Raw genomic sequence first — 24,594 nt, 5'->3', positions numbered from 1 at the left:
GCATATATATAAAAACCACAAAGGGCATCTTCAGTCTGCCGTTCCAAAGTTGTCTTATTTAATATTGTGTTTCGTTTACACACTGCACAGAAACAAGACAACGATGTGATTTTTTTTGTTAAAATACAGTCTGTACATACATCAGTACCTACATTTTAGAACAATAACTAGGATGTGCTTTTATATCACATAAAGATCTCTTGTAAAGCTCAGCCTGGGAGCATTTAATAAACAGGAGAGATTGTGAAGTTCTTGTTGAATGTCAGCCTTGTGCTCTGTGTAAGCAGACTAATCTTCAACAGAAATACACCACCAGCACACACAATGCTAAGAGTGTGCAAATACGTCGACACTAGATCTAGTGTGGGGAGCAACGTTCGCACTGAGACTTAAAAAAAAACAAACCTTACACAAATTAGTGCTTCAGCTTCTAAGGGATTGTCTACACTTTCAACGCTGCCACAGTGCTGTAGCGCTTACTGAAGACACTATATCTGCCGACCGGAGAGGCGGTAATATTGATGGTAGAAGCCCTCCCCTCAACATAGCACTGGCTATACTAGGGGTTAGGTTGTTCTATGTTACTTGGGGTGTGCAGGCACACTAAGGCTTATACTACCATAGCTATGTTCACAAAAAATCACTATCCTTACTGACAGCTATAAGTTTTAAGTGCAGACCAGGTCTAAGGCCCAGTTAAGTGACACAGGACTCTCCCATCTACTATTTCCACACTGCTTCTGGCCCTACCCACATGGGCAACGAGAGCCCACGTTGCTATTTTAAGTGTCCTAGCTGGAGCCCCACCAGTGCAAGTCTGTCTACCCAGGCTGGAGGCTCGCGCCCAGCTGCAGTGTAGACACCCAGACAGGCCAAACCTCTGTGGGTACGTCTGCGCTGCATAGTAAACCTTGGCTCAGACTCAGGTTTAAGCCCAAACGCACCTACTGTCCACACACACAATCTTCTGACTTGCACCAGAAACCTCTCAGGCCTGCAGACTTGCCCAGGGATAAGGGTCTGAGTCCGAGAGCCACTGCGGCCTGGGTCCAAGGCCACTCATTTTGCAGTGTGGACACAGTTGAAGCTCAGGTTGCCAGGCTTATGTTTGGAGAGTCCACCAACCCTATCGCCCAATCCTCTAGTCTGGTGCATCCCAGACTTTCCTTCCCCAATCTTCTTGCTCAATTCCCAGAACGGAAGCAACCTCCAGATTCAAATACAGCTGTTGGACATTTAACCCTTCGTGTCCACGTGGACTGCTCAACTGGCAACACCGTTCAGCCTGTTGTGTGTTAGCAATGGCCAGCACGGACACAGAGTCCTCCACCCAGCGCGCTGCGTTTCGGAGGGTAATTCTCCCTCCTCGTGCCCTTTGTAAAGCAAAATGTTTGTCATTGTTTCTCTCCGCTCTTCCGACATGGCCCAACATTGTGAGTGCGGGTCCCGTCTTGCGCCCGTTTCCTGTGCTGGTACCACTTATGGTACGTGTCCTACTCACATTAGCCCCAGTCCCGCGGCCTGCCCCACGCCACCTCGTCAGCAACTACTCGCTCCCACTTCTCCACCCCGTGCCCCTTCTCCCCTGCCTGTGATCACCCACCTGCAGGGGCTCCTCAGAGCCCCTTGCCAGGCTGCATTGGTGCACTCCCCCCCCCCAGCCTGTACAATCCCCTTCCCCGGCCTGCTCCCCTCTCCCCACAACCTGCACAACCCCCCACCCTGCCTGAGCCCCTCATCCCCCCCCAGCCTGTACAACCCCCTTCCCCTGCCTGCTCCCCTCGCCCCCCCAGCCTGTACAACCCCCTTCCCCTGCCTGCGCCCCTCATCCCCGCCTGCGCCCCTCCCCCAGCCTGTACAACCCCCGCCCTGCCTGCGCCCCTCATCCCCCACATGCACATCCTCCTCCTGCCTGTGCCCCTCACCCCCCCCTGCCTGTACAACCCCCGCCTGCTCCCCGCCTGCGCTTCCCCGGGCCCCGCGCTCTCACTTTCGGTTCTCTCCCAGTCCCGCTAGCGCAGCGGATAAAGGCTCCGTCCGCCCGTCGCAGTTCGCGTCTGTCCCGGTCGCCCCCATGGCTCACAGCGGGCAGCGGGCGCCTTATTTCACGCCGGGGAGTCTCTCGCGAGGGGAGGGGGACGGGACAGGAGGGCGGGGGGGGGGCACAGAGAGAGGGACCCCCGGGCTTGGCTGGGGCGGGGGGGCACAGGGAGAGGGACCCTGGGCGTGGCTGGGGAGGGGGCACAGGAGAGGGACCCCGGGCTTGGCTGGGCGTGGCTGGGGCAGGGAGGGCACAGGGAGAGGGACCCCTGGGCTTGGCTGGGGCGGGGGGGGCACAGGGAGAGGGACCCCCGGGCGTGGCTGGGGCGGGGGGGGCACAGGGAGAGGGACCCCCGGGCGTGGCTGGGGCGGGGAGGGCACAGGGAGAGGACCCCTGGGCTTGGCTGGGGCGGGGGCACAGGGAGAGGACCCCGGGCTTGGCTGGGGCGGGGGCACAGGAGAGGGACCCCTGGGCTTGGCGGGGGCGGGGGGGCACAGGGAGAGGGACCCCTGGGCTTGGCTGGGGCGGGGGGGCACAGGGAGAGGGTCCCCTGGGGTTGGCTGGGGCCGGGGGGGGGGCACAGGGAGAGGGAGCCCCGGGCTTGGCTGGGGCGGGGGAGGCACAGGGAGAGGGACCCCCAGGGTTGGCTGGTGTATGGGGGTCAGGAGAGAGATCGGGGAGAAATCAGGCAGAGTTATTTCTTGTCCCCTCCTCCCACCCCCATTTTGTAGCAGCTGAAATGTTTCTTGGGTTTCTCTGTTATCCCCAAGTTGCTCCTCCCAAGCTCCTTTCTGGGCTCAGGCTGAGTCACCTGCTGAAAGTGACCAAGGACCAGATTTCCAAAGGTGTGCAGGGCCAAGCGCCACAGAGGGGCACCTAGTGGGATTTTCAAAAGCAACCGGGCACCGTGAATGGTCCCTTAGAATATGCGCTAACGACTTACGCTAAACCAGTGGTTCCCAACCAGGGGTACGTGTACCCCTGGGGGTACTCAATCTTCTAGGGAGTTTATATTCCAATTGATTTATTTTATAATGATATGGTAACAATGAGAAAGTCAGCAATTTTTCAGGACTAGTGCACTGTGACACTTCTGTATTTTTTATGTCTGATTTTGTAAGTTTTTAAGTGAGATGAAACTTGGGGATACACAAGACACATCAGACTCGAGAAAGGGGTGCTGAGGTCTGGAAAGGTTGAGAGCCACTGTGCTAAACTCTCTGTTCACCCCTGTATTTAGCTGTGACACTCTGAGGACCTTTCCCAGACTGAGAGCTCTGGGTAGCTCGAAAGCTTCTCTTTCTCACCAACAGCCGTTCATCCAGTAAGGGATATCACCTCGTCCACTTGTCTCTCCAGGCACCAAACTCGTAAACGTTTTTGAAAATCCATTAGGCCCCTATCTGTATCTTTAGGCACCTAAATACACTGGGAAATGTGGCCCCAAGTGTCTCGTGTCTGGTAGAGAAAGTAATATGTCACCAAGTTTCATAAGGCTGCGAAAGGGGATGGGGTCACAGCAGTTCCTTGGAAAAGACATTGGGCCTTATGCATTGCTGCTGTAAACTTCAGTAATACCAGGGACAAATTTGTCCCCATGACTGGGTTTCTCACTTTTGGACTAATTCATTTCACAGCTTCCTGGAAAAAGCCAGGTCCTCGTTAGGAAATATGATTCTCCACTGCCCTGCACCTTGTGTATTCATCTACATCTGAGTGCAAAATGCTGTCAAATCAGAATCTCTGCTGGGAATATCTTTGTACACCCACTTTGCACAGGTGCAACTAACTACACAAGGTGTGAGGCAGAGGAGGATCAAGACCCCTTGTTTCCTGAGTGCATCTTTGAGGGACAGGAAATGGACACCATTGTGCAACAACCCAGAGACCCAAAATCGAAAGGCGCACTGTTGCCAGGGTTGGGGTGATGAATGATCACAGCAAAGAAATCTGTCGAAATAAGAAGAAATCTGTCTTGTTAGCTTCCTTACAAATAAATGCTTGCAAGTTTTGCACCTATAATCTCTTCATATTATTCATTTACCATTGGTATAGGAAATTGTAGCATTCTTACACTCAAGTCCTCTGACAAAAAATGTTACACATGAAAGAACTAAGCCTGAGAGAAAAATGACCTCAGGTTAAAAACCACAAAGTCAGAGTTCGCCACGCTGCTCTAACAGGAAATGAAATTCAAAAGTTACCGAGGCTTTTCCTGTGTACTGGCTAGTGCATCGGAGTTCAAAGTGCTGACCAGAGTGGTCACAATGGAGCACTCTGGAATAGTTCCCAGAGGCCAATACCATCGGTTTGCATCCGCACTACCCCAAATTTTACCCAGCAAGGTCAATTTTAGCGCTACTCCGCTCGCCAGGGAGGAGTACAGAAGTCGATTTTAAGAGCTTTTTAGGTTGACAGAACAGGATTGCTTCATTATAAAATCGACCTAAAGTGGCTAAATTTGACCTCACCCTGTAGTGTTGGGCTCAGATTAAAAAAAAACAACAATATTTTTTAACAACACAAAGTCAGTGTTTGTTTGTGCTGTGAAAACTGGAATGAACTTGTTTTTATGCTTCCGTATGCAGAATAGATGTAGTCTGCTTGGGTAATGTTGGGCTGTTTGCTTGTTTTTTTAGTTCAAGAAACTTCTCTTTTTGTTTCGAGCTTCTGAGCAGCTTCTGAGTAGCACCACACCAGGAGCGTTTCCACCAACTTAGAGGGGCTGAGAGCCTGGGCTCTCAGCTCCGGGCGCAGCTCCCCACTGGGAGCCCAGCTGACCCCTGGGCTCCCCGCTGGGAGCACGGTTGCCGCTGGTCTCTCAGCTCCCCGATCTGAGCACGGCTGCCTCTGGGTTCTCAGCTCAATGTTCCTCGCCGGGAGCATGGGAGCTGCCTGGTGCAGTCGGGCTCAGAACTAGGAGTGAGGAGCCAGGCAGGCACAGCCTGGATCGGAGGGGGGAACCCAGGCAGCAGCCTGGCTGGGAGTGCGGAGCCGGGACCCTGGTGGGCAGCCAGGCTCTAGCTGGAGACTCAACCATGAACCACCCCAGGCCGACAGTCCAGGCTGTGAACAGCTTTCTGGTCACATTTACAGATGGAGAAACTGAGGCACAGGGAAGGGAAGTAACTTGCCTGTGGTCACCCAGCAGGCTGGGGGCAGAGCTGAGAGTTGATCCCAGGTCTCCTGAACGAATCCATTATTCTATCCACCAGGCCACACTGCCTGGGAGGAATGAATGCTGACTGTTACCACTAGGATCAACTGAGCTTTGGCTGTTTCATCTTATGGAGCTGGGCTGTGAGGGATGTGCCTTTACACAGCAAGTCAGGCTCTTTAGGAACAGTCCTCAGAGAGAAATTTTGCAGCATACTGACTTCAGGTCATCAGGTTGAAATTGTAGTGACTCATCAGGCGGAAGAATCCAAAACCACAGCCAGATGAATGGGAGATGAACATCAATTCAGGGTTAGAAAAGTGGTTTAAATATTGTACCCTCTAATGTTCACTGTGTTGCTTTCTTTCTATCCCCCAGTCTCTTCCATTTACTGGGCCTATTCATGGCGGTCTTCATGACGGATTGATGGTTATCATCAGTGGAACTGTTCTTCCTACATGTGACAGGTGTGTGCTTGTAGGGATACGGCTGCTCCACGTCTGTGCCTAAAATCAACTGTTGAGAATCTTGGAATGTTTCCACCCCCTGGAGCATGACCAGGAAGAGGTTAGGAGGTTTGCTCTAGTGACTCAGAGGAATTTGTCTGTGGGAAAGTTTCCCCCATTTCCAGAAATACTGATCTAGTTCTGATCTGTTGACACAGAGTCGTTCAGCTACGGCTTTGAGAGCTTGGAAGATCAGGTCTGATGTTACTATAATTGATACTATAGGAAATGCACCTTTGAAAGATACGCTATCGCAACGATAAGTAGTTCCAATCTTATAATGTGCCAGTCACGCAGTTATCTCGGAAGGTGAGTTAAAACACTGGAAATATCTCAATAGGCTCAGTAGCATTGAAACATGCATTGTAAATATTCAAGTTGTTCATTTAAGCCCTGATCCTACAAATATTTACTACTGGGAATAATCCTAAACATTCCGATTAATTCCAATAACTTCAGTGGGATTAGTCATGGTAAAAAAGTCTCTGCCCAGAAGTAAGCGTTTGGAGGAACATAACCTTAGTTGGTTTTCAGCAGGAGAAAATCAGTTAGCACAGGCTTACCTACTAAGTATGATCACTCTGAGGTTTGTTTTCACAATAGACTAGGTTGTGATCATAAATTACTATGTTGCTTGAGACTTTCCGTGTAGAAATGTTGTAATGACAGAAGAGACATCTTTGAGAGGCAGCAGAGGCTAGTCCTGTATAAAGACTATTTTGGATACAAGTGAAAGCACACTAGATTTCTTAACCATGCTCAATTTAGTTCCTCTTTGTACTTTTTTCCTTCACAGCTTCAAGATAGACTTTCAGTGTGGACCCTACCCAAGTCCTCACGCTGATATTGCTTTGCATTTTAACCCACGATTTGAAGAGCGTGGATGTGTGGTTTGCAATACTTTTGAAAGACAGAATTGGGGAAGAGAAGAGAGGAAAGATGCAATGCCCTTTTTTAAAGGTCACCCCTTTGAGATTCGGGTTTTGGTAAAACACGACTCATTCCAGGTAATTGTTTTAATACTGTATTTTACTTGCAGATTAATTATAAAATGGCTCTTCTGCTGAATCAAGGAACATTCTCACATCTAAAGAGTTATATTAAAACAATTCCCTTTTATAGGAAATCGTTACGGGAAGTCTTTTCATTTATTTGAATGGGAACGTACTAAAACTCTGCTTACTTTTGCATTTTAGGCCCTGATGCTGCAACACTTGTGCCCATGTTTAATTTTACACATGTGAGAAGCCCCATTGACTTCAATGAGACTGCTCAGATGAGTAAAGTTAAGCATGCGCATATGTGTTTACAGGTTTGCGGCCTTAATCCATTTAGATAATTCAAAGACTAGTCAGTTTTGCATGAGTTCTTAGTCAGTTTCTAGTGAATTTCGCTTTTGGGTTCACAGGCAGTAGCACAGTGCTGCAGTGTTTTGATTGCAAAAGCTGGAGGGAAGTGTTGGTTTATTTTTAATTGATTTTTGTAAAATAGATTTTTTGTAAAACTTCATAGAAATATTTCTATTGTTCTTAGGTTTTGTAATTTAAAAAAAAAACAAACCTTACATTTTCTTATGGACATGAGACATTATCCTTTATTCCAAAAGAATAACTTCTGCTTTTTACACATGGCAGGTTGCTGTAAATGGAAATCCCTTTGTGGAGTACAAGCACCGGATTCCACTTTCCAAAGTGAACTACCTTAGTGTGTCTGGGGGTGTGGATGTGGCAATCATCAGCTTCCAAGATACTGCTGTAAGGGCCGATTGCATGTATTATTGTGTTTCAGAACCCCGAGGGGAACTGGAGAGACTAGTATTTGCAGAGATTTGGGGCATGATCCAGTGAGAATCTGAGTACATCCTGTGAGTTGCTGAATATCTCAAACTGGCCTTGTCCCCATTAGTGTTACCATTGGTGGAGCTTTACCAGTGTTAGACTGACAATGGGGAAAACGCTAGCGTGGACAGAGTGCAGATATTTTTTTATTGCCATGTCATGCTCCAAGATGATAAAAAGCCAATGCCTGTCTGTGCTAGTGCTTCCAGTTTTGCTGCCACCAATGGAACTGCAACTAAACTGAACCAACAGTGGGAAAAAATGCCAGTGAACTGAGTGAGCTCTGAGCTCAGTGTGGGATGAGGATGTTCAGATCCTTTCAGGAATCATTGGGGTCCTTGCAGGATTCGACCCTTGGTTCGTAAACCCAATATTTTACTTGTAAAAAAAAAATCCTCTGATGTATTCCTGTATTTACTGAACTGGAGGCAAGCCTGTCAGGGAAATAGTAATGAGCCTACTGCCAGACCACCTTGTATTATAAACCCATTAAATATGAAAAGTCAGGGGACTGGATTCCATGCTCCAATTGGAGACCTACAAGGAACTTGTAGGTGCCTACAAAGAACAAGTAGTGTCGCTGATTCTGATTCTCTCTGAGTCAGTACTAGACCAATGCCCCAGCAGGGGGTTAGAAGAGGCTTCATAGTTTCGTGTATTTTTAAGACCAGAAGGGACCATCAGATCATCCAGGCTGACCTTCTGAATATCACAGGCCATTAGTTTTTGCCCAGGATTTTTGTATTAAATACAAAGACTTTAGTTAGACCATAACGTTTTAGTCCTCTGGAAACTAAAATGTGTGTCATGGGAGAAACCAAACTGCCTGTAGTAAAGTGGTCATTAAGGGGTTAACTGGGTTACTCAGAGCAGTGGTTTTCAACCAGGGGTACATGTACCCCTGGGAGTATGCAGAGATGTTGCGGGGGGTCCATCAACTCATCAAATATTCGCCTAGTTTTACAACAGGCTACGTAAAAAGCTCTGCCAAAGTCAGTAGAAACAAAAATTTCATACAGACAATGATTTGTTTATACTGCTCCGTATACTGAAATGTAAGTACTATATTTATATTCCAATTGATTTATTTTATAATTATCTGGTAAAAATGAGAAAGTCAGCAATTTGTCAGTAATAGTGTGCTGTGACACGTTTGTATTTTTATGTCTGATTTTGTAAGCAAGTAGGTTGTAAGTGAGGTGAAACCTGGGGGTACACAAGACAAATCAGACTCCTGAAAGGGGTACAGTAGTCTGGAAAAGTTGAGAGCCACTGGGTCAGAGTATTATGGTTTGAGCCGTGCTCCACCCTTCCTTCATTTCCTTTTTAGTTAGTGTGTGTTTTTCACCACCCTCTCCCTCCCCCTCCCCCTCCCCACCCCCGTCTCTATATAGTTGAGTAAAGCAGCAAGTTCCCAGCCTGCAGTACTGTAAGCAGAGTGTGTTTCTTGTGCACTAAGTGGCCCCTTTACAAAACGGTCACCAATGCCCGAGGCCCTTGCAATGACAGGGAATTATTAGGTGAGATGTGGTCTGATGAGATGGCAATTGTAAGTATTATCTTTGTTTATAGCATGGGGAAATTGAATCACAAACAGAAGCTCCAATACAACAAAGTTCTTAAGCACGTGCGTCACTTTCACGTCAATGGGATGTTAGCATATGCTTAAGCATCCTTCCTAAACAGGGTTGCTTTCTTGAATTTGGGCAAGATGATGGCCTATATTTACTCATGCTGGGGAGCACCATACCTTACTCCATGCCTATTCCCAGTTTCCAGAACTCATGGAATAAGTTATTTCTCACCGTGAGTCAGGGTGGCAGAATCTGGCCCTTTGACATTGCCCAAGCTTGCGTAGTAAGTTCGTGGAAGAGTGTGTACCCAGGTCCCCTGACTCCCAGGTGGGTGCTGGAATCACTAGAGCACATTGCTTCTGTCAGCTGATTTTGCCAGTCAAGCATTTTGCACTAATTTTTTCTTTTTCATAACATTTAGCCCCCAAGTGCTTGGTGTCCTAGAGCAGCTGGGATCGTAAGTGTTTAATCTAACTTTCTTTTTACACTTTGTTCCTTTTGTTGGCTTGTATCAACCAAAGTTGGAAAACAGAGCAGATCTGACAAGCTATATTTATTTCTTCTCTCCACAAAAAAAATCTGAAGCAAGAATTGTTCAGTAGCGACAGGATTCTGTATAATTTTATCAGAAAGAAACATATTGTCGGCGCATGCAAAGATAATAATGGCAGTATGCCAAAGGAGAGAAAAAAATATCACTGTCTGGGCTTTCTTCTTGACTTTTTCAGGGTTAATTTGTACATTCACAAAGATTCACTTGATTTCTGTGTTGCTAGTGCCTCCTAGTGCCTAATCTTTGATTTATTGAGTACCAACATTGTCTTTCGCTTTTCAGACCAATGCAGTTTTCCTACCTATGCAGTTCGCTCCTGGATCAACATATAGTGTGAGTTCAAGTGATGCTGAATTCATTTGTATTAATTGAAGGGAAATTTTTCTGCTTGACTCAATGGGCTAAATAGAGTTCTCTTTTACACAGTGTAAGTAGAAAATAATTCAATTTGCTTGAATAGCGTTAGTCTGGATTTTATTACAGGAACTCCTTACTTAACATTGTAGTTATCTTCCTGAAAAATGCGACTTTAAGCAAAACGATGTTAAGCGAATCCAATTTCCCCATAAGAATTAATGTAAATGAGGGGTTAGGTTCCAGGGAAATTTTTTTCACCAGAGAAAATACTATATATATATACACAAACAAACAGACACACACACACACATGCAGTATCAGTTTTAAACAAACAGTTTAATACTGGTACACAGTGATGATGATTGTGAAGCTTGGTTGAGGTGGAGGAGTCAGAGGGTGGGATATTTCCCAGGGAATGCCTTACTGCTAAATGAACTAGCAATTGACTGAGGCCTCAAGGGTTAACTCTCACAACACTCTACAAGGCAGCAGGAAAGGAGGGAGGACAGACAGAGACACACACCCTGTGTGTGAGAGAAAAAATGCGCATTTCCCCTTTAAGTAGCTGACTCCAGGCTTAAGTACACTGCCTTGTTAATTAAATCACCTTGCTGAGACCCGCATCTACTGCCTAGAAGCTCCCTCCATCCGTTGTGTGTCCCCCCTGCTCTATGGAAGATAGGGTAAGCGGGGTGCAGGAGCAGTGGGGAGGGGGAGACACCCTGACATTAGCCCCCCTCTTCTGCCCTCTCCCCCCCCCCGTACAGCAAGCAGGAGTCCCTAGGAGCAGCTCCAAGGCAAAGGGCAGTAGCAGCACATGGCAGTGGGGGCAGGGACAGCTGCTGCACAGGGAACTTAGGGGAGCGGGGAGCTGATAGGGGGGCTGCTGGTCCACACTGGTTCCAAGCCCCCACCAGCTAGCTCCAACGGGCTGCTCGTCCTGCAAGCAGTGGACAAAGCAGGCGGCTGCCAAACGACATTAGAAGGGAGCATTGCACAACTTTAAACAAGCATGTTCCCTAACTGATCAGCAACTTAACATCAAAACAGCGTTAACGGGACGACTGTAAGTGAGGAGTTCCTGTACATCCATGTAACTGAGAGCAGAATATGGCAGAGCGCCCCCCGTGGCATGCCACCATGCTTGGGGTGGCGAAATGTCTAGAGCCGCCCCTGCCTGTGTGGTGCTGAGGACCCTCAACTTCCATTGCTGCCAAGGAGAGTAGAATTAGGCCAGTGTTTAGTGCTTTTGAGAATCCCATCCAAGAAGGACTGGGCCCTTTTCTTTGTTGTGTGTCGCTTCTGAACACTCTGCTCTCAGAAGTCCGTGAGGTTCCGTGGGTGTCACTAGGAACAGAATTTGTCTCGGTGGCAGCACAGACAGAAAGCTTTTATTAACCAGATGTCTAAAAGGGAGCTTGCTCTATCCTCTTTCAAAGTTGTCATTGGAACCTCCTCCCTCTCCCACTTTAAAACGCCTGGTGTGGTTTACAGACTTTTAAAATTAATACACACAGGTAAGGCATAGTTAAAAGAACGAGTAGTTACCTTTAACAATTGGAAGTGTGGCTCTTATGGAATTGGTAAACACACTTTTGTTTTAACTCTGCCGACTTATCATGGCTGCCTGTTCAGATGTGTGAGATCTTTTCTCCTTTCCTTTCTGATCGTAGTCAAATCCTGCTTTCGCACCTGGACCATACCAGCCGCAAACTTATGTAAGTCTTTATAACATTATCTAAGTGGTTGGCGTCCCTGGGGAGGTGGGTACTTTTTAAATCTGAAGTGCTGAAAGATCAGGTCAGAAAGAATTCTGGCCGAGAATGTGATTTCAGAGAGCTGAGAGACTGTCAGGAGGAGTGACTTCTCTGAATTGTCACATTGGGAAAGAATAATGCCCACTGGGTTATCCAACGGTGGAAAGATTAGTCTCCAGAACAGGTTTCTTATGGGAAAGGTTCCATACACCTGCGTTGGTGAGCCTGCTGGCTTTGATTGCTACCTGGCATTCCAGTGGGGTTGGACGGATTGAGTTAAATAAAACTAAAGGTGAACATTAAAAGTAATAGTAATGACCTCAGTGTGGTTTGGTGGGTCTCAGTCTAGTTCTCAGGAGTCAGGTAACAACAACTGGGGCAGATTGGTCTCATTAGAGAAGGGGAAGCCAATGACTGATTGGACCCTGGAGACCAATCTATTCTCTCATCCCCCTTGCCACCCACCCGAGGTGCTCCCTGCAGATTCAGCTTAGAGCATGTTAATGATGTAGGGAAGCTTGGACAAGCACTCTCTGCTGCACCTGTTCTATGGAGGGTGGAGCCCAAGATGGACCATTCATATCCAGATCCGGGTGTTGCCAGGATTCTGGCTTATTTGGATCTGGGGTTTTTGTTTGGTCTTTACAGCGAAAGGAGGACTGGCTACACTCTGCCGGAGTTCATGGGTGTTCAGATGTGATGTTATGGTTTGGGCCCTTCTCTAAGTGAATGTCTCATGAAAAGCAATAATGCAGGGGGTGCATAATTTCATTACGAGTGAGTCTCAGGCTTTTTCAGATACACAGCTCCTAAAGTCACCCTCTTTTCTGCACAAGAGTCTCAGCTGATGAAAATCAGTGTAGCTCTATTGACTGATATGAAACTATGCTGATTTACACCAGCAGAGGATCTGGCCCTTAGGGTATGTCAACACTGCACCTGTGAGCCTGCTTACCAGCCCTGTTGGACAACTACACGCTAGCTCTGCTTGAGCTAATGTGCTAATAGCAGCGTAGCCACAGCAGCACAAGCAATATGTACCCAGGGGGTTGGGCAGGCTTGAACTCTGATAGCTCATAAGAACGGCCATACTGGGTCAGACCAAAGGTCCATCTAGCCCAGTATCCTGTCTACCGACAGTGACCAATGCCAGGTGCCCCAGAGGGAATGAACAGAACAGGTAATCATTAAGCGATCCATCCTCTGTCGCCAATTCCCAGCTTCTGGCAAACAGAGGCTAGGGACACCATCCCTGCCCATCCTGGCTAATAGCCATTGATGGACCTGTCCTCCATGAATTTTTCTAGTTCTTTTTTGAACCCTGTTTCTTGGCCTTCACAACATCCTCTGACAAGGAGTTCCACAGACCGCCTGTGCACTGTGTGAAAAAATACTCCATTTTGTTTGTTTTAAACCTGCTGCCTATTCATTTCATTTGGTGACCCTTACTTCCTGTGTTATGTGAAGGAGTAAATAACACTTCCTTATTTACTTTCTCCACACCAGTCATGATTTTATAGACCCCTATCATATCCCCCCTTAGTCGTCTCATTTCCAAGTTGAGACGTCCCAATCTTATTAATCTCTCCTCATACGGCAGCTGTTCCATACCCCTAATCATTTTTGTTGCCCTTTTCTGAACCTTTTCCAATTCCAATATATCTTTTTTGAGATGGGGCGACCACATCTGCACGCAGTATTCAAGATTTATATAGAGACAATATGATATTTTCTGTCTTATTATTTATCCCTTTCTTAATGATTCCCAACATTCTGTTTGCTTTTTTGACTGCCGCTGCACACTGAGTGCATTTTCAGAGAACTATCCACAATGACTGCAAGATCTCATTCTTGAGTGGTAACGGCCAGTTTAGACCCCATCATTTTATACGTATAGTTGGGATTATGTTTTCCAATGTGCATTACTTTGCATTTATCAACATTGAATTTCATCTGCCATTTTGTTGCCCAGTCACCCAGTTTTGAGAGATCCTTTTGTTGCTCTTCTCAGTCTGCCTGGGATTTAACTATCTTGAGTAGTTTTTTATCATCTGCAAATTTTGCCACCTCACTGTTTACTCCTTTTTCCAGATCATTTATGAATATGTTGAATAGGACGGGGCCCTGCCTGCTTCCCAGCCCTGTTGGACAAATACACTCTAACTCTACTGGAGTTAATGTGCTAATAACAGCAGCGTAGCCACAGCAGCACAAGCAGTACGTACCCAGGGGGTCGGGCAGGCTTGAACTCAGCTCGCCTGAGCAACCTCGCATGCTGCCGTGTCCACACTGCTATTTTTAGCTCATTAGGTCAAACAGAACTACAGTTTGTTTGTCTCCCCCTGCAGGGAAGCTCTCCCAGCTGCAGTACAGACATAGCCTTAGTGTCAGAAGCTTGATACAGTCAGTATTGCTTACCCCACAGTGCAGGGCAATGCTTAATGTATTGCAAGATTACTCGAACTCCCTACTGGTGATAGAATCAACCTCTAAATGGATCTGAAACATCCTGACACTTTTGTTGAAGGATCTGTCTGACGTCCTTTGTCATTTGTTTTTAAGTGACGTGCGTTTATTAGATGCCCTCTGGTGGGTGAAAATAAAAAGGGAGCAAGTATGTTCTGAGTGATATTTTTTTAAGCCTGTTTTCCTGTATCTTTCACTAGCCTGTGCCATACCACACTTTGATTTTTGGAGGTTTTTATCCATCAAGATCTCTCATAATAACAGGGACCATTCCTCTTCATGCTGACCGGTAAGTAGCAGAGACAGCCCCGTGTCTGCATTGCAGACAGATGTAGATGTCTCCAGGGCGGCCCAGAGGATTGAGAGGGCCTGGGGCAAAGCAATTTTGGGAGCCCCTTCCATAAAAAAAAGTTGCAATACTATAGAATACTGTATTCTTGTGGGGGCCCCTGCGGGGCCCGGGGCCACTTGGCCCCCCTCCCCCCCAGGCCTCCGGGCGGCCCTGGATGTCTCTGAAGTTCAGGGAAGACGCACTTGTCAATAAGGGTTTTCCCCCCAGCGTACAGTCATCGTCATATTTTAAATAGCTGCCTTAGGGCCGAGTTCTGCAATCCCTCTGCACACAAACACAGCTCCTGTTGACGTGTCCTGGCATCCTTAAGATTTTTCCTTTATAACTGCCTGGTGTTTCTGCCTACATGTTTCCCCCTCAGCGGCTGCACAACATGCCTGTATGCCTATAACCACCACTACAAGTAGGCCAGTACAGTTGGCGTTTAATTAACACTTTTGGGGATCAACTCCCATTGACTTCAGTGAGAGCGTTTGCATTGACTTCATTGAGAGTCAGTTGAGGTCACTATTCCTTCCACTGACTTCAGTTTCAGCCACTTTGTACAGCTGAGGGTAAGATTTGGCTCTTGGTTTGCAAATTTTAGTCCCAATGGGAAATTTTGCCTGGGCTGCCAACTGCACCCTAGATTTCAGTGATGTTTAATGTCAGTGGAGGGGTCTGTCTGTCTGGAATAACTTGCTGAGTTGCAGTGTCTGTCAAGACGCCTGGCTACAGATGCTGAGAGCTCTTGGAATCTCCTGTCCAGCTAACTCATTCTGCACACACAGCTGTGAAATTTTCACCCTGCAGACCGAAGGAAAGCAGTTCTTCCATACACGACAGAGCCTGCTTTTTTAAATCTCATTAGAAGTTGTTGTAGCACTGTCTTAATTAATCTTAGCAACGTGACATTTCAGCCAAGGCATTTTATACTGAAAATGACAGTGGTATATTACCAGGAGAGGACAGTGCAACTTGAAGGTGCTAGTGTACTTTGTATAAAAATGTATTTTCTCTAAAGCTTTCAAATCATTTGATTAAGCCAAGCTCGTTGTTGAGTTTAAACATAAGGAATACAATAATGATGAGTCAAATTGTTGGTCAGAATTTTTAAGGGGGCCTCAGCCAAGCATTTTACTTTGCACCAGCAGTTAATTGTGAGAATAATAAATTGCAAGCACAGATGGCGACATTTAACTGCCTGACTCGTAGTCACATTCAGGTAACTGATTACCTGATTCTCAGAGGAGTGGACCGCTTACAACTCCCATGTAAAGTGAAGGGGAACTGCAGTTGCTCACCATCTTTGAAACTAAGGCACTAGGTGATTCAATGCTCTATAACTGGTGCCAACTATTAACTACTTGAAGCAGCCACAAATTGCAGCTGCAAAATAAAAGGATGCATATTTTATTCAAGTGGCTTAAATGCATGTACTGTATTATTGCGCTTGATACTCACTTTCTACTTCACACCTTCTAGTTAATCATATTGTGTTTCCCAGATAAAACTGTAGTGAATGTTGGCTTGTTTGTTTGTTTAAAACTGAGGGGGTCTCATGCACGTGATTTGTCTCCGGTGTGGTTTAGATTCCATGTCAATCTGAAATGGGGCGAACACATTGCCTTCCATCTAAACCCAAGATTCTCTGAGAAGACCATTGTCCGCAACAGTCAGCTGCACCAGTCCTGGGGACCAGAGGAACGTGGCTTGCCAGGTGGCATGCCTCTCCTCCCTGGGCAGAGCTTCACAGTAAGCAAAACTATTTTAAACTGGTCACTCATTGTGCTAATTGACAGGGACATTTGCTTTTGGCCTTTGAGGCCTTTACATTCACTTGGGCACATTTAGGAAGAGAAATAGCACCTTAAATTGTTAAGTGGTTATTGACTCTTGGTTGTCCAGTTTGAGACCCTTTAAAGGGGCCTGATTTTTCAGAGGGCAAATGCTTAGCACTCTCTGAAAATTAGGTCTTTTCAACGTGTCTCAAGGTGACAGCCCAAAAAGAAAGGTACTAAAATCCCTAGTCACTCTTGAAAGTTTAGTATCAGGAGGTAGCGGTGTTAGTCTGTAGCCACAAAAACAACAAGGAGTCTGGGGGCACCTTAAAGACTAACAGATTTATTTGGGCGTAAGCTTTCATGGGTAAAAAACCTCACTTCTTATCTTCACCCACGAAAGCTTATGCCCAACTAAATCTGTTAGTCTTTACGGTGCCGCCGAACTCCTTGTTGTTTTTGAAAGTTTAGGTCAGTATTCATAGTAAGGATAACAGTATAAGGACTATCAGTGCTTGTGCTTCAGGGAATAAGCCAGTGACTGGCTAGCATCGAATAGAATTTCCCTCCATTTAGCTGTATGAAGGCTTTACCATCCATATACATTCCTGCTGGAGGCAGGCTTCCCAGAGAGGGCGCTGGTCTGTACTAGAATTGTAAATCCCACTGTAGTAACACTTAGGGTTTGACATTTTCAGAGCTGTGGAGCCCAGTCAGCCCTGTGGGGTAGTGAGAACATATTGATAACCCCACATAATAGATGGGAAATCTTAAACACAGAGATTAAATGACTTGCCCGCAGCCACCCAGCAAACCAGTGAGAGCTGGCTGCAGAACTCCAGAGCCCCTGGCTCCAGTCCAACGCTCAGTCTACCAGATCACATTGTCCCGTAGCGCTAGATTGATGACTGTTATGATTTACAAGCGCAACTTTGCAAATGTATTTTTATAAAAGAGGGAGAAATTCATATATTTTATGCCTTCTATATATTTTTCTCCATAGCTATTGCTTTTTCACACTTGTTTCTGAATGCCTGTTTATGGGATTTCTTCACCTTTTTTTTTCCTCCCTCGGTTTGCAGATCTGGATTTTATGTGACACTCACTGCTTTAAGGTGGCTGTGAATGGACAGCACCAGTTTGAATACAACCATCGAGTTCCTAACCTGCAGCAGGTAGACAGGCTTGAAATAGAGGGTGATGTTACGCTGACCTGTGTTCAGGTTTAAAGATGAAATCCTACGTGCAATTTATATAACAGTCGGCTTCTGTGTACACCCCCTAAAATTAGCAGCTTACTAGGGAATTTGCTCCTGAAACTTAATCAAGAATCGAATTCTTTTTTTTATAACCGCTTCAACCTAACTAGCAATCCTGCTGTTTCTGCAATACCAACCCACGCTTTTTGCATGAGCTTTTCATATGCTAGAACTTTACTTCTGTTCAGATCATATTGTTCATTTTAGAAGCCTTTTTACTATGATGATACCTTAATTAATAAGCAAATTAGATACAATTAACTTAGGTTTGAACAGAGACTGGGAATAGTTGGGTCATTATACTAATTGAATCTATTTCCCCATGTTAAGTATCCTCACACCTATGGGTCATCTCGATTATCAGTTCAAAAGTTTTTTTTCTCCTGCTGATGATAGCTCATCTCAATTGATTGGCCTCTTACAGTTGGTATGGCTACTTTCACCTTTTCATGTTCTCTGTATGTATAAATATCTTCTTGCTGTATGTTCCAGTCTATGCATCCCATGAAGTGGGCTGTAGCCCACAAAAGCTTATGCTCAAATAAATTTGTTAGTCTCTAAGGTGCCATAAGTACTCCTGTTCTTTTTGCAGATATAGATTAACACGGCTGCTACTCTGAAACCTTAATTTTGTAAGTGAATGATCAGGGATCTGTGCATTAAAATTAACATTAAAACATTTGGAGAAAATGTGTTGCTTTCATTGGCTTCAGAACTCATTAAAAAAAACCTTCAAACTTAAGGTTGAGTATTGTCATCTTGATGAATAAAGATTCTGTCTACACTGCAAGTTACTGTGGGGAAAGCCAGGGTCTGAATCTACAGCGCACCAGCTTGCTGCACATTAAAGTCCCGCAACTTTCCCTGCGCTGAAGCAGAATTCACATGGGACGTTACTGAGCGGCAGGGTGGTACGCTGTAGATTCTCACCTGGCTTGTCCTGCAGTAACTTGCCAAGTAGACAGGCCCCTAGGAGACGGAAGCCAGGTAAGTGGGAAAAAGCCCAGGGGAACAGCAGCAAGGGGTAGGACTGTGCAGAGCTTTGTTGCTTGTTAGCGGATCCCTGGGCTGGAACCCAGTGTAGAGGGTGGGCCTGGGTTACCCTACCAGGCACTGGGAAATGACATAGGGTGTTGCAGTGGTGAGACAGGCCAATTAACTACCCAGGCTGCACCTGAAGAAGTAGACAAGGAGCAGGCCACTGATTGGAAATGGGCTCAGCTGGGCAGGTACAGGAGGGGTCTGTATAAAGCCCAGGAGCTGTGAGCAGCAAGAGGCTGCAAGGAAGTGAACTACAGTCACTCCCTGGCCAAAGGGAGGTGTGTTGGGACCATGTGACAAGTGGTGGGGGAAGTGGTCATGCAGTTACCCCTGACATGGGGGTGGATAAGAGATTGTGGTGCACTGCGTAAGACAGTCACCTCTGATACAAGGGAGTGCAGAGAGCCATAGCCAAAAAAAAAAGGAAAGAGACAATGGAGCTGCAATATGTGGAAGCCTTTTTTGCTGAGGGCACATACAACCTCCCAGGCTGGACTCCAGAGTTACCGTCCCTGCAGAAAGGGACTGACAAATGGCAGGGATGGATCCAGACCCTGCTGAGGCAAGTCCGGGAGACCCAACAGAGACAGTGGGAGGCACATTGGTACCTGCAAAACTCTTTGACTCGGCTAGCTGAACAGCAGCTGTATTGATTAGTTTCTTCCTGCAGGAGCTTACATAGAGACCACAGGGAGCGAGACAGGAAGGGAGGTACCAGGAGGCAGTAGGCCTGGCCAAAGCAGTGTGATGCCTGTGGACAAAGGGAATACCTAAAAAGAGAGTACCCCGACTGGAACAGGGACAAGAAGCCTCACCCAGAAGGCAGGAAAGCCAGAAAGCCAAAGAAGTCCAAACATGGGGGGAGAACAGGAAGGGGAGGGGCCTTTTTTGCCTGTGGTCAGAAGGGGATGCCCATTTATGAGGTGTGAGGGCAAGGCTAGCCCAAGAGAAGGCTAAATGGCCTACTCCCAAGACAAGGCAAAGGGTTTGTTTTAGGTGCCAGGAGGTCGGCCATATAAAGAGGCACTGGCCTCTTAAGAACGGGCATTGTAGTAAAGGGAAAGGCAGGGACCCCAGTGAAACAGGAAAGAAGGAGGTGGTGTCTGGAGACCAGCATATGCCAGAGACTGTCAGGATAGACATGGCAGCAATGGACCTTGCAGGTGGTTATCCCACACACCCAGCAGGGGGTAGTAAGGAGGTAACATGAGATGATTGGGAGGAAGAGGGCCCAGATAGACATAGGGACTGACACGGAAGTGGAGCAAACTACGGTGGGAACTCAGACCTTGAGTGAAAGGGTGGTAGGGGATCCTGTGGAGCAAGTGAAGGGAACGCTCCAGGGGAAGCTAATAGCGGCAGAGCCAGACCTGCAAATAGCTGAAGGAGACCTGGAGTTTCAACAGGAAAAGTTTAGGGATGTCATGGAGGACCAGCATAATTTGTGTCTCCTGGTGGAGGAAACAGAACAAGAGAGGGATGACCTGTGGGCACAGCTCAGGCAGGTGCAGGGCAGGGGGCATCCACACCCCTGAGAGGAAGGGTATGTGATGGGGTGTCCACCCCACACAGGACTGGAAGTGTTAAAGTGGTGAGACAGGCCAATGAACTGCTCCGGCTGCACCTGAAGAAGGAGACAAGGAGCAGGCCACTGATTGGAAATGGCCTCAGCTGGGGAGGTACCGGAGGGGCCTGCAGAAAGCCCAGGAGTTGTGAGCAGCAAGAGGCTGTAAGGAAGTGAACTACAGTTACTCTGGGAGGATGGAGTTTGGGTTGGCAAACCCAGAAAGAGAGGGCAACAGGTAAGGAGGGGAAAAGCCCAGGGGAACAGCAGCAAGGGGTAGGACTGTGCAGACCGTGTTCCTTGTTAGAGGATCACTGGGCTGGAACCCAGTGTAGAGGGTGGGCCTGGGTTCCCCTACCAGGCACTGGGAAATGACATAGGGTGTTGCAGATACCAGCTGGACAGCTGGTCTGGAAGGACTTTGGTTTCCCTGGACCTTAGTGACTTGGCTGCAGGCCCAAGCCATGAACAGGAAGCTGCAGGAGTGAAAGGGGCCTTGGTGTGAAAAAAACAACACATCCTGTGCTCCTCTGGGGGGTGTCCACCTGGCAAGAGCAAATCCCCAGAGCTGCCAGCAGGCAACTCCCCATACGGTAAGTGGACCCATAGCACTCGGAGAATTTAATATCCCTTGGTAATCTGTTCCAGTGGTTAATTATCCTCACTGCTTAAAAAATGTGCATCTTAATTCCAGTTTGAACTTTGCTTTATCTCCCAGGCACTGGATTTTGTTATGATGGATTAAAGAGTCACTCATTAGGGCTGGGGATCTTCCTGGAAGCGGCTGGTGTTACTAACATCTCAGAGTGCTTGGGAGATTTGTAAAACGTAGTTCAATTGAGAAATATTTTCCTGTAGTTTACAATGCTCTTTTCAACCCGCAAGGCTGTGGTTTTTTTAAAAAAGCATATTTCTAGTTGAGGGTACCTTGCCCGGTGTATTAGGGATATGTGTAAGTACTCTCCACCCTTCAGCTGACCCAAGCTGTGTATAATGATTATATGCCATTACTTTTTTTTTCTTTAATTGAAATTTTTCTCACCCATCTCCTGTCTTTTTTTCTGCTGTCTCCATTAAAGGAACACAAACCCAACTGTGTTTGAATCAAACATTCGAATCCCTGATGCTCCAGTAGATTAAAAATTAGCTACACCAGGTTTACCTATGGCAGGTTATAATGGGGGAAGGGAAATTAGTAACTTCATAATTCCATATTATTACTAATTAATTGTGTTGTGGTAGTGGCCAGAGGTCACGATCAAGGCTCCTTGTGTTGGGTGCTGTACAAACACATAGGAACACACAATCCTTGCTCCAAGGATTTTACAATTAAAAGTGCTTGATCCTAAGCTCCTTCAAGCCAACAGAAAGACTCCCATTGACTTCAGTTGGCTTTGAAGCAGACCCTAAGCTTGGGGCTGTGATCCACAAGGTGCTAAACACTCTGGCCCTGATGCATCAAATCATGTATGTGACTTCAATTGGATTAATCACATACTTAAACTTAAGAAGGTTCTTATGTGCTGTGCTGGATTGGAACCAGAACATTCAGCACTGTGATGGGGTGCCCCTCTGCTTCCCCTTGCCAGATGCTTTGCTGCCTGGGAACACCTCCTCCTCCCCATGAAGGTGTCCTGCTGCAAGGGACAAACAGTGAATTTGGACCTCCAGGGGTTTCCTAGAGAGGCCTCCCATGATCAGCTGTAGGCAGAACCAGTGAGACTTGGCCTTGTGGTGCCAGAAGGGCCGGCAGCAGGTGGAGGCCAATCAGGGCCCAGCAGCCCAGATTAAAAAGGGCTGGCTGCTTCCACTAGAGGCCAGTTCTGGGTGAAAACAGGACAAGGAAGTCTCTCCCTGCCCTAACGCAAGTAATCTGGCCTGGACAGGAGTCTAATCTTGACAGTATTTGCCTTGGGTCTCTGAAGGACTAACATTTATGTTACAGGCTTTAACACCTCGGCGGCTAGTTTGAGTTCAGTGTTAACTTGTTTTTTGTAATGCCTGCGCCGAGCTGGCTCCATGAGGTACCTGGTTCAGGTGACTCCTTGACAAGCGCTTTGTGCCTTAGTTGTAGTCAGTCATCGAGGCGGTGTGTTGTAAAGGTGATGCTCACCACTCCATGGAGAGAATTCTGCTTTCTAAAGCAAGCTTGGCTCCTGACTATGGAGGTAGGAGGGAGTTCTTATTCTGGCCTGGAGCACCATGAGACATGGCAATCAGATGCTTCACATGGAAAATATGTGGAAGCTTGGTCTTAAAGGCCCCATCCTCCTCTGCCTTGGCCCTGTGACTTGTGTTTTTTCCCTGGTGCGTGGCTAGCTTGAGGGGAGGGGTGTGTGAGTTCACAGCCCTATAACATTTAAGTTATAACTAAGACATGCTCCATTTCCAATCTGGCTAAGTAACTATATGGCCTTCATCACTGTAGTATCTGAGCAACTCACAATCATGGATTTTATCTTCACACCCCTTCTGTCAGCTAAGGAGGTATCCTCAGCATTTACAGATGAAGAACTGAGACAGAGCAGGTTAAGGGATTTGCCCAAGGTCACACAGGAAGTTGGTAGCTGAGCCAGGAACTGAAGCCAGGTCTTTGAGTCCCATGCAGGCTTTAACCACTAAACTTTCCTTCCTGAACAACTCTAAGTAGAGAAAGTGGGAGGGGGGGGAATAGTTACATGATGGTCGTTAGTGTGTATGAAGGGCGATGAATATCTAGATGAGTCTGTAGGGATGTGTCCATGTGAAAAATCTTGACCAAGATTTTAAGAAGTGGCTAGTGATTCTTTTTTTGAGGGTTCCCAACTCAAGACTCCTAGAAGGTGAGAGCTCAGCACGTTCAGAAGGGCAGACTCCCCCTAGGTGTCTCAATTTGGACACCCAAACTCATGGCTCACTTAAAATCTTGGCTTTGAATTTGAAAACAGGCTTGGGTTCTGCAAGGTCTTTAATGACACGTAACTTTTAGCATCTAAATAGGCCCCTTGAGTTTAAAGGGATTACTTGTGATTTAGTTATGCACGTGCTTTAGTACCTTGCTGAACGGGGGCTGTAATGAACTCAATAATTGGACAATATGTCGTTTAAATATGTTTAGAGCTTCAAAAGAGATGTTCCATAATGCTGTTGTCTCAAATGAAACTTTGGCTTTTATCTTGAAATATAATAACCATCTGTTGACCTTCACATCTGCACTTTCTGTTCCATTTACTCCTGTACTGAAAGCAATTATGTAAGGCTTCAGATCAGTCACCACCGCTGGGACTTCATTTACAGTCAGGACCAGTTTATATAAGGAGCAAATTCACAATCAATTAGAACAGATCACTTCTGCTTCTAATCCCTTCCTATAATCGCCCTGTTTCCTCTTCCTGTTAATGGGAAGTTCCTGGAATGGTGGAATTAAGATGCGGGGGAAAAGTGCCACATTAAAACCGCTGACTGGCTCAGCAGGGGAAAGTCATGCACCCATTGTGCTGAAACAGAAACACGTGTGCCTCTTAATCTAGTTTAACAAAGGCCCAGGAGGGCGCAGTTGTTCACGTTTCCATAGGAGGGAGGAGTCAATAATTTGTCGCACCTGCAGGACATTGACTTCAGTTACAGCACTACCTTGTGCTCTGAAGGAGATGTAAACTCCATCATAGAGTTATTCAGGGATGTACACGGAATGAGTGGAATATGATGCTCTCTAAATTTCAGCAGTAAACGTAAGCATTTAAAAAGCAAATCAAAAAATTATGACGTGTTGGTGTAGAATGGTGGTACACACACACACACTCTGAGTAAAGCCTTAAGGTAGGGAGACAAGAAGGGATTGTAGAGAGAGCCCCTCCACCACCTCAGGGGCATGGAGAAAGAGTTGGGTTCAGGCTGCCCTCCATGTTGTTCCTCTCAGGACAGGGAATACGCCGGAGCTCAGTGGCCTAATCCCACGTTTTCCTGTTCTTCATGCCCGTCTGACTCAGCTGATGTTCAGGTGTCGCTGAGAATGGAATTTGGATTCCGAGGGAGAACTTTGTTGCCTGAAGGCGAGTTCTGCAGGAGGAAAAATGGCCCTGCCCTGCCTCAGAAGTGACTGATAGCCTCCACAGAATAAATATGAGGGGGGAGATCTCTTTGAAAAGACTGAGTGGCCAACTTGTGTCCTGCTGGGTGAAGCATTCTGAATTTATACTGATAGACACATGACCATTTGGTAACCAGCTGGACCCAATACTTACCATATACCTTCATTTATTACTCCCTGTTTGCCCTCTGTCTGATATGCTGTGCCTGTACTGTTGGTCTTTAATCTCTCATCAGTCCCAGGCTTTCTGACCTAGTAATTAAATGTCTCCTGCCATAGTGTACATGCTAAATGCATGGT

The 24,594-nt window shown here is 46.7% G+C and overlaps 1 protein-coding gene across 1 annotated transcript; it reads left to right on the top strand.

Annotated features, from left to right (window-relative positions):
• Positions 1–1,990: 1,990 nt before the first annotated feature.
• On the top strand, positions 1,991–17,977 carry LOC120387360 (galectin-9-like). Its single transcript, XM_039508023.1, has 10 exons — positions 1,991–2,113; positions 5,577–5,665; positions 6,501–6,711; positions 7,339–7,458; positions 9,538–9,573; positions 9,952–10,002; positions 11,700–11,744; positions 14,450–14,538; positions 16,173–16,335; positions 17,444–17,977. Exons 1-10 carry the CDS (start codon positions 2,075–2,077, stop codon positions 17,588–17,590), a joined length of 990 nt encoding a protein of 329 aa, XP_039363957.1. The 5' UTR covers positions 1,991–2,074; the 3' UTR covers positions 17,591–17,977.
• The last annotated feature ends 6,617 nt before the right edge of the window (positions 17,978–24,594 follow it).

Source organism: Mauremys reevesii, linkage group 20 (assembly GCF_016161935.1).
Source record: "Mauremys reevesii isolate NIE-2019 linkage group 20, ASM1616193v1, whole genome shotgun sequence".
Lineage (NCBI taxonomy): Eukaryota > Metazoa > Chordata > Testudines > Geoemydidae > Mauremys > Mauremys reevesii.
This window is presented reverse-complemented; position numbering and strand designations above follow the sequence as displayed.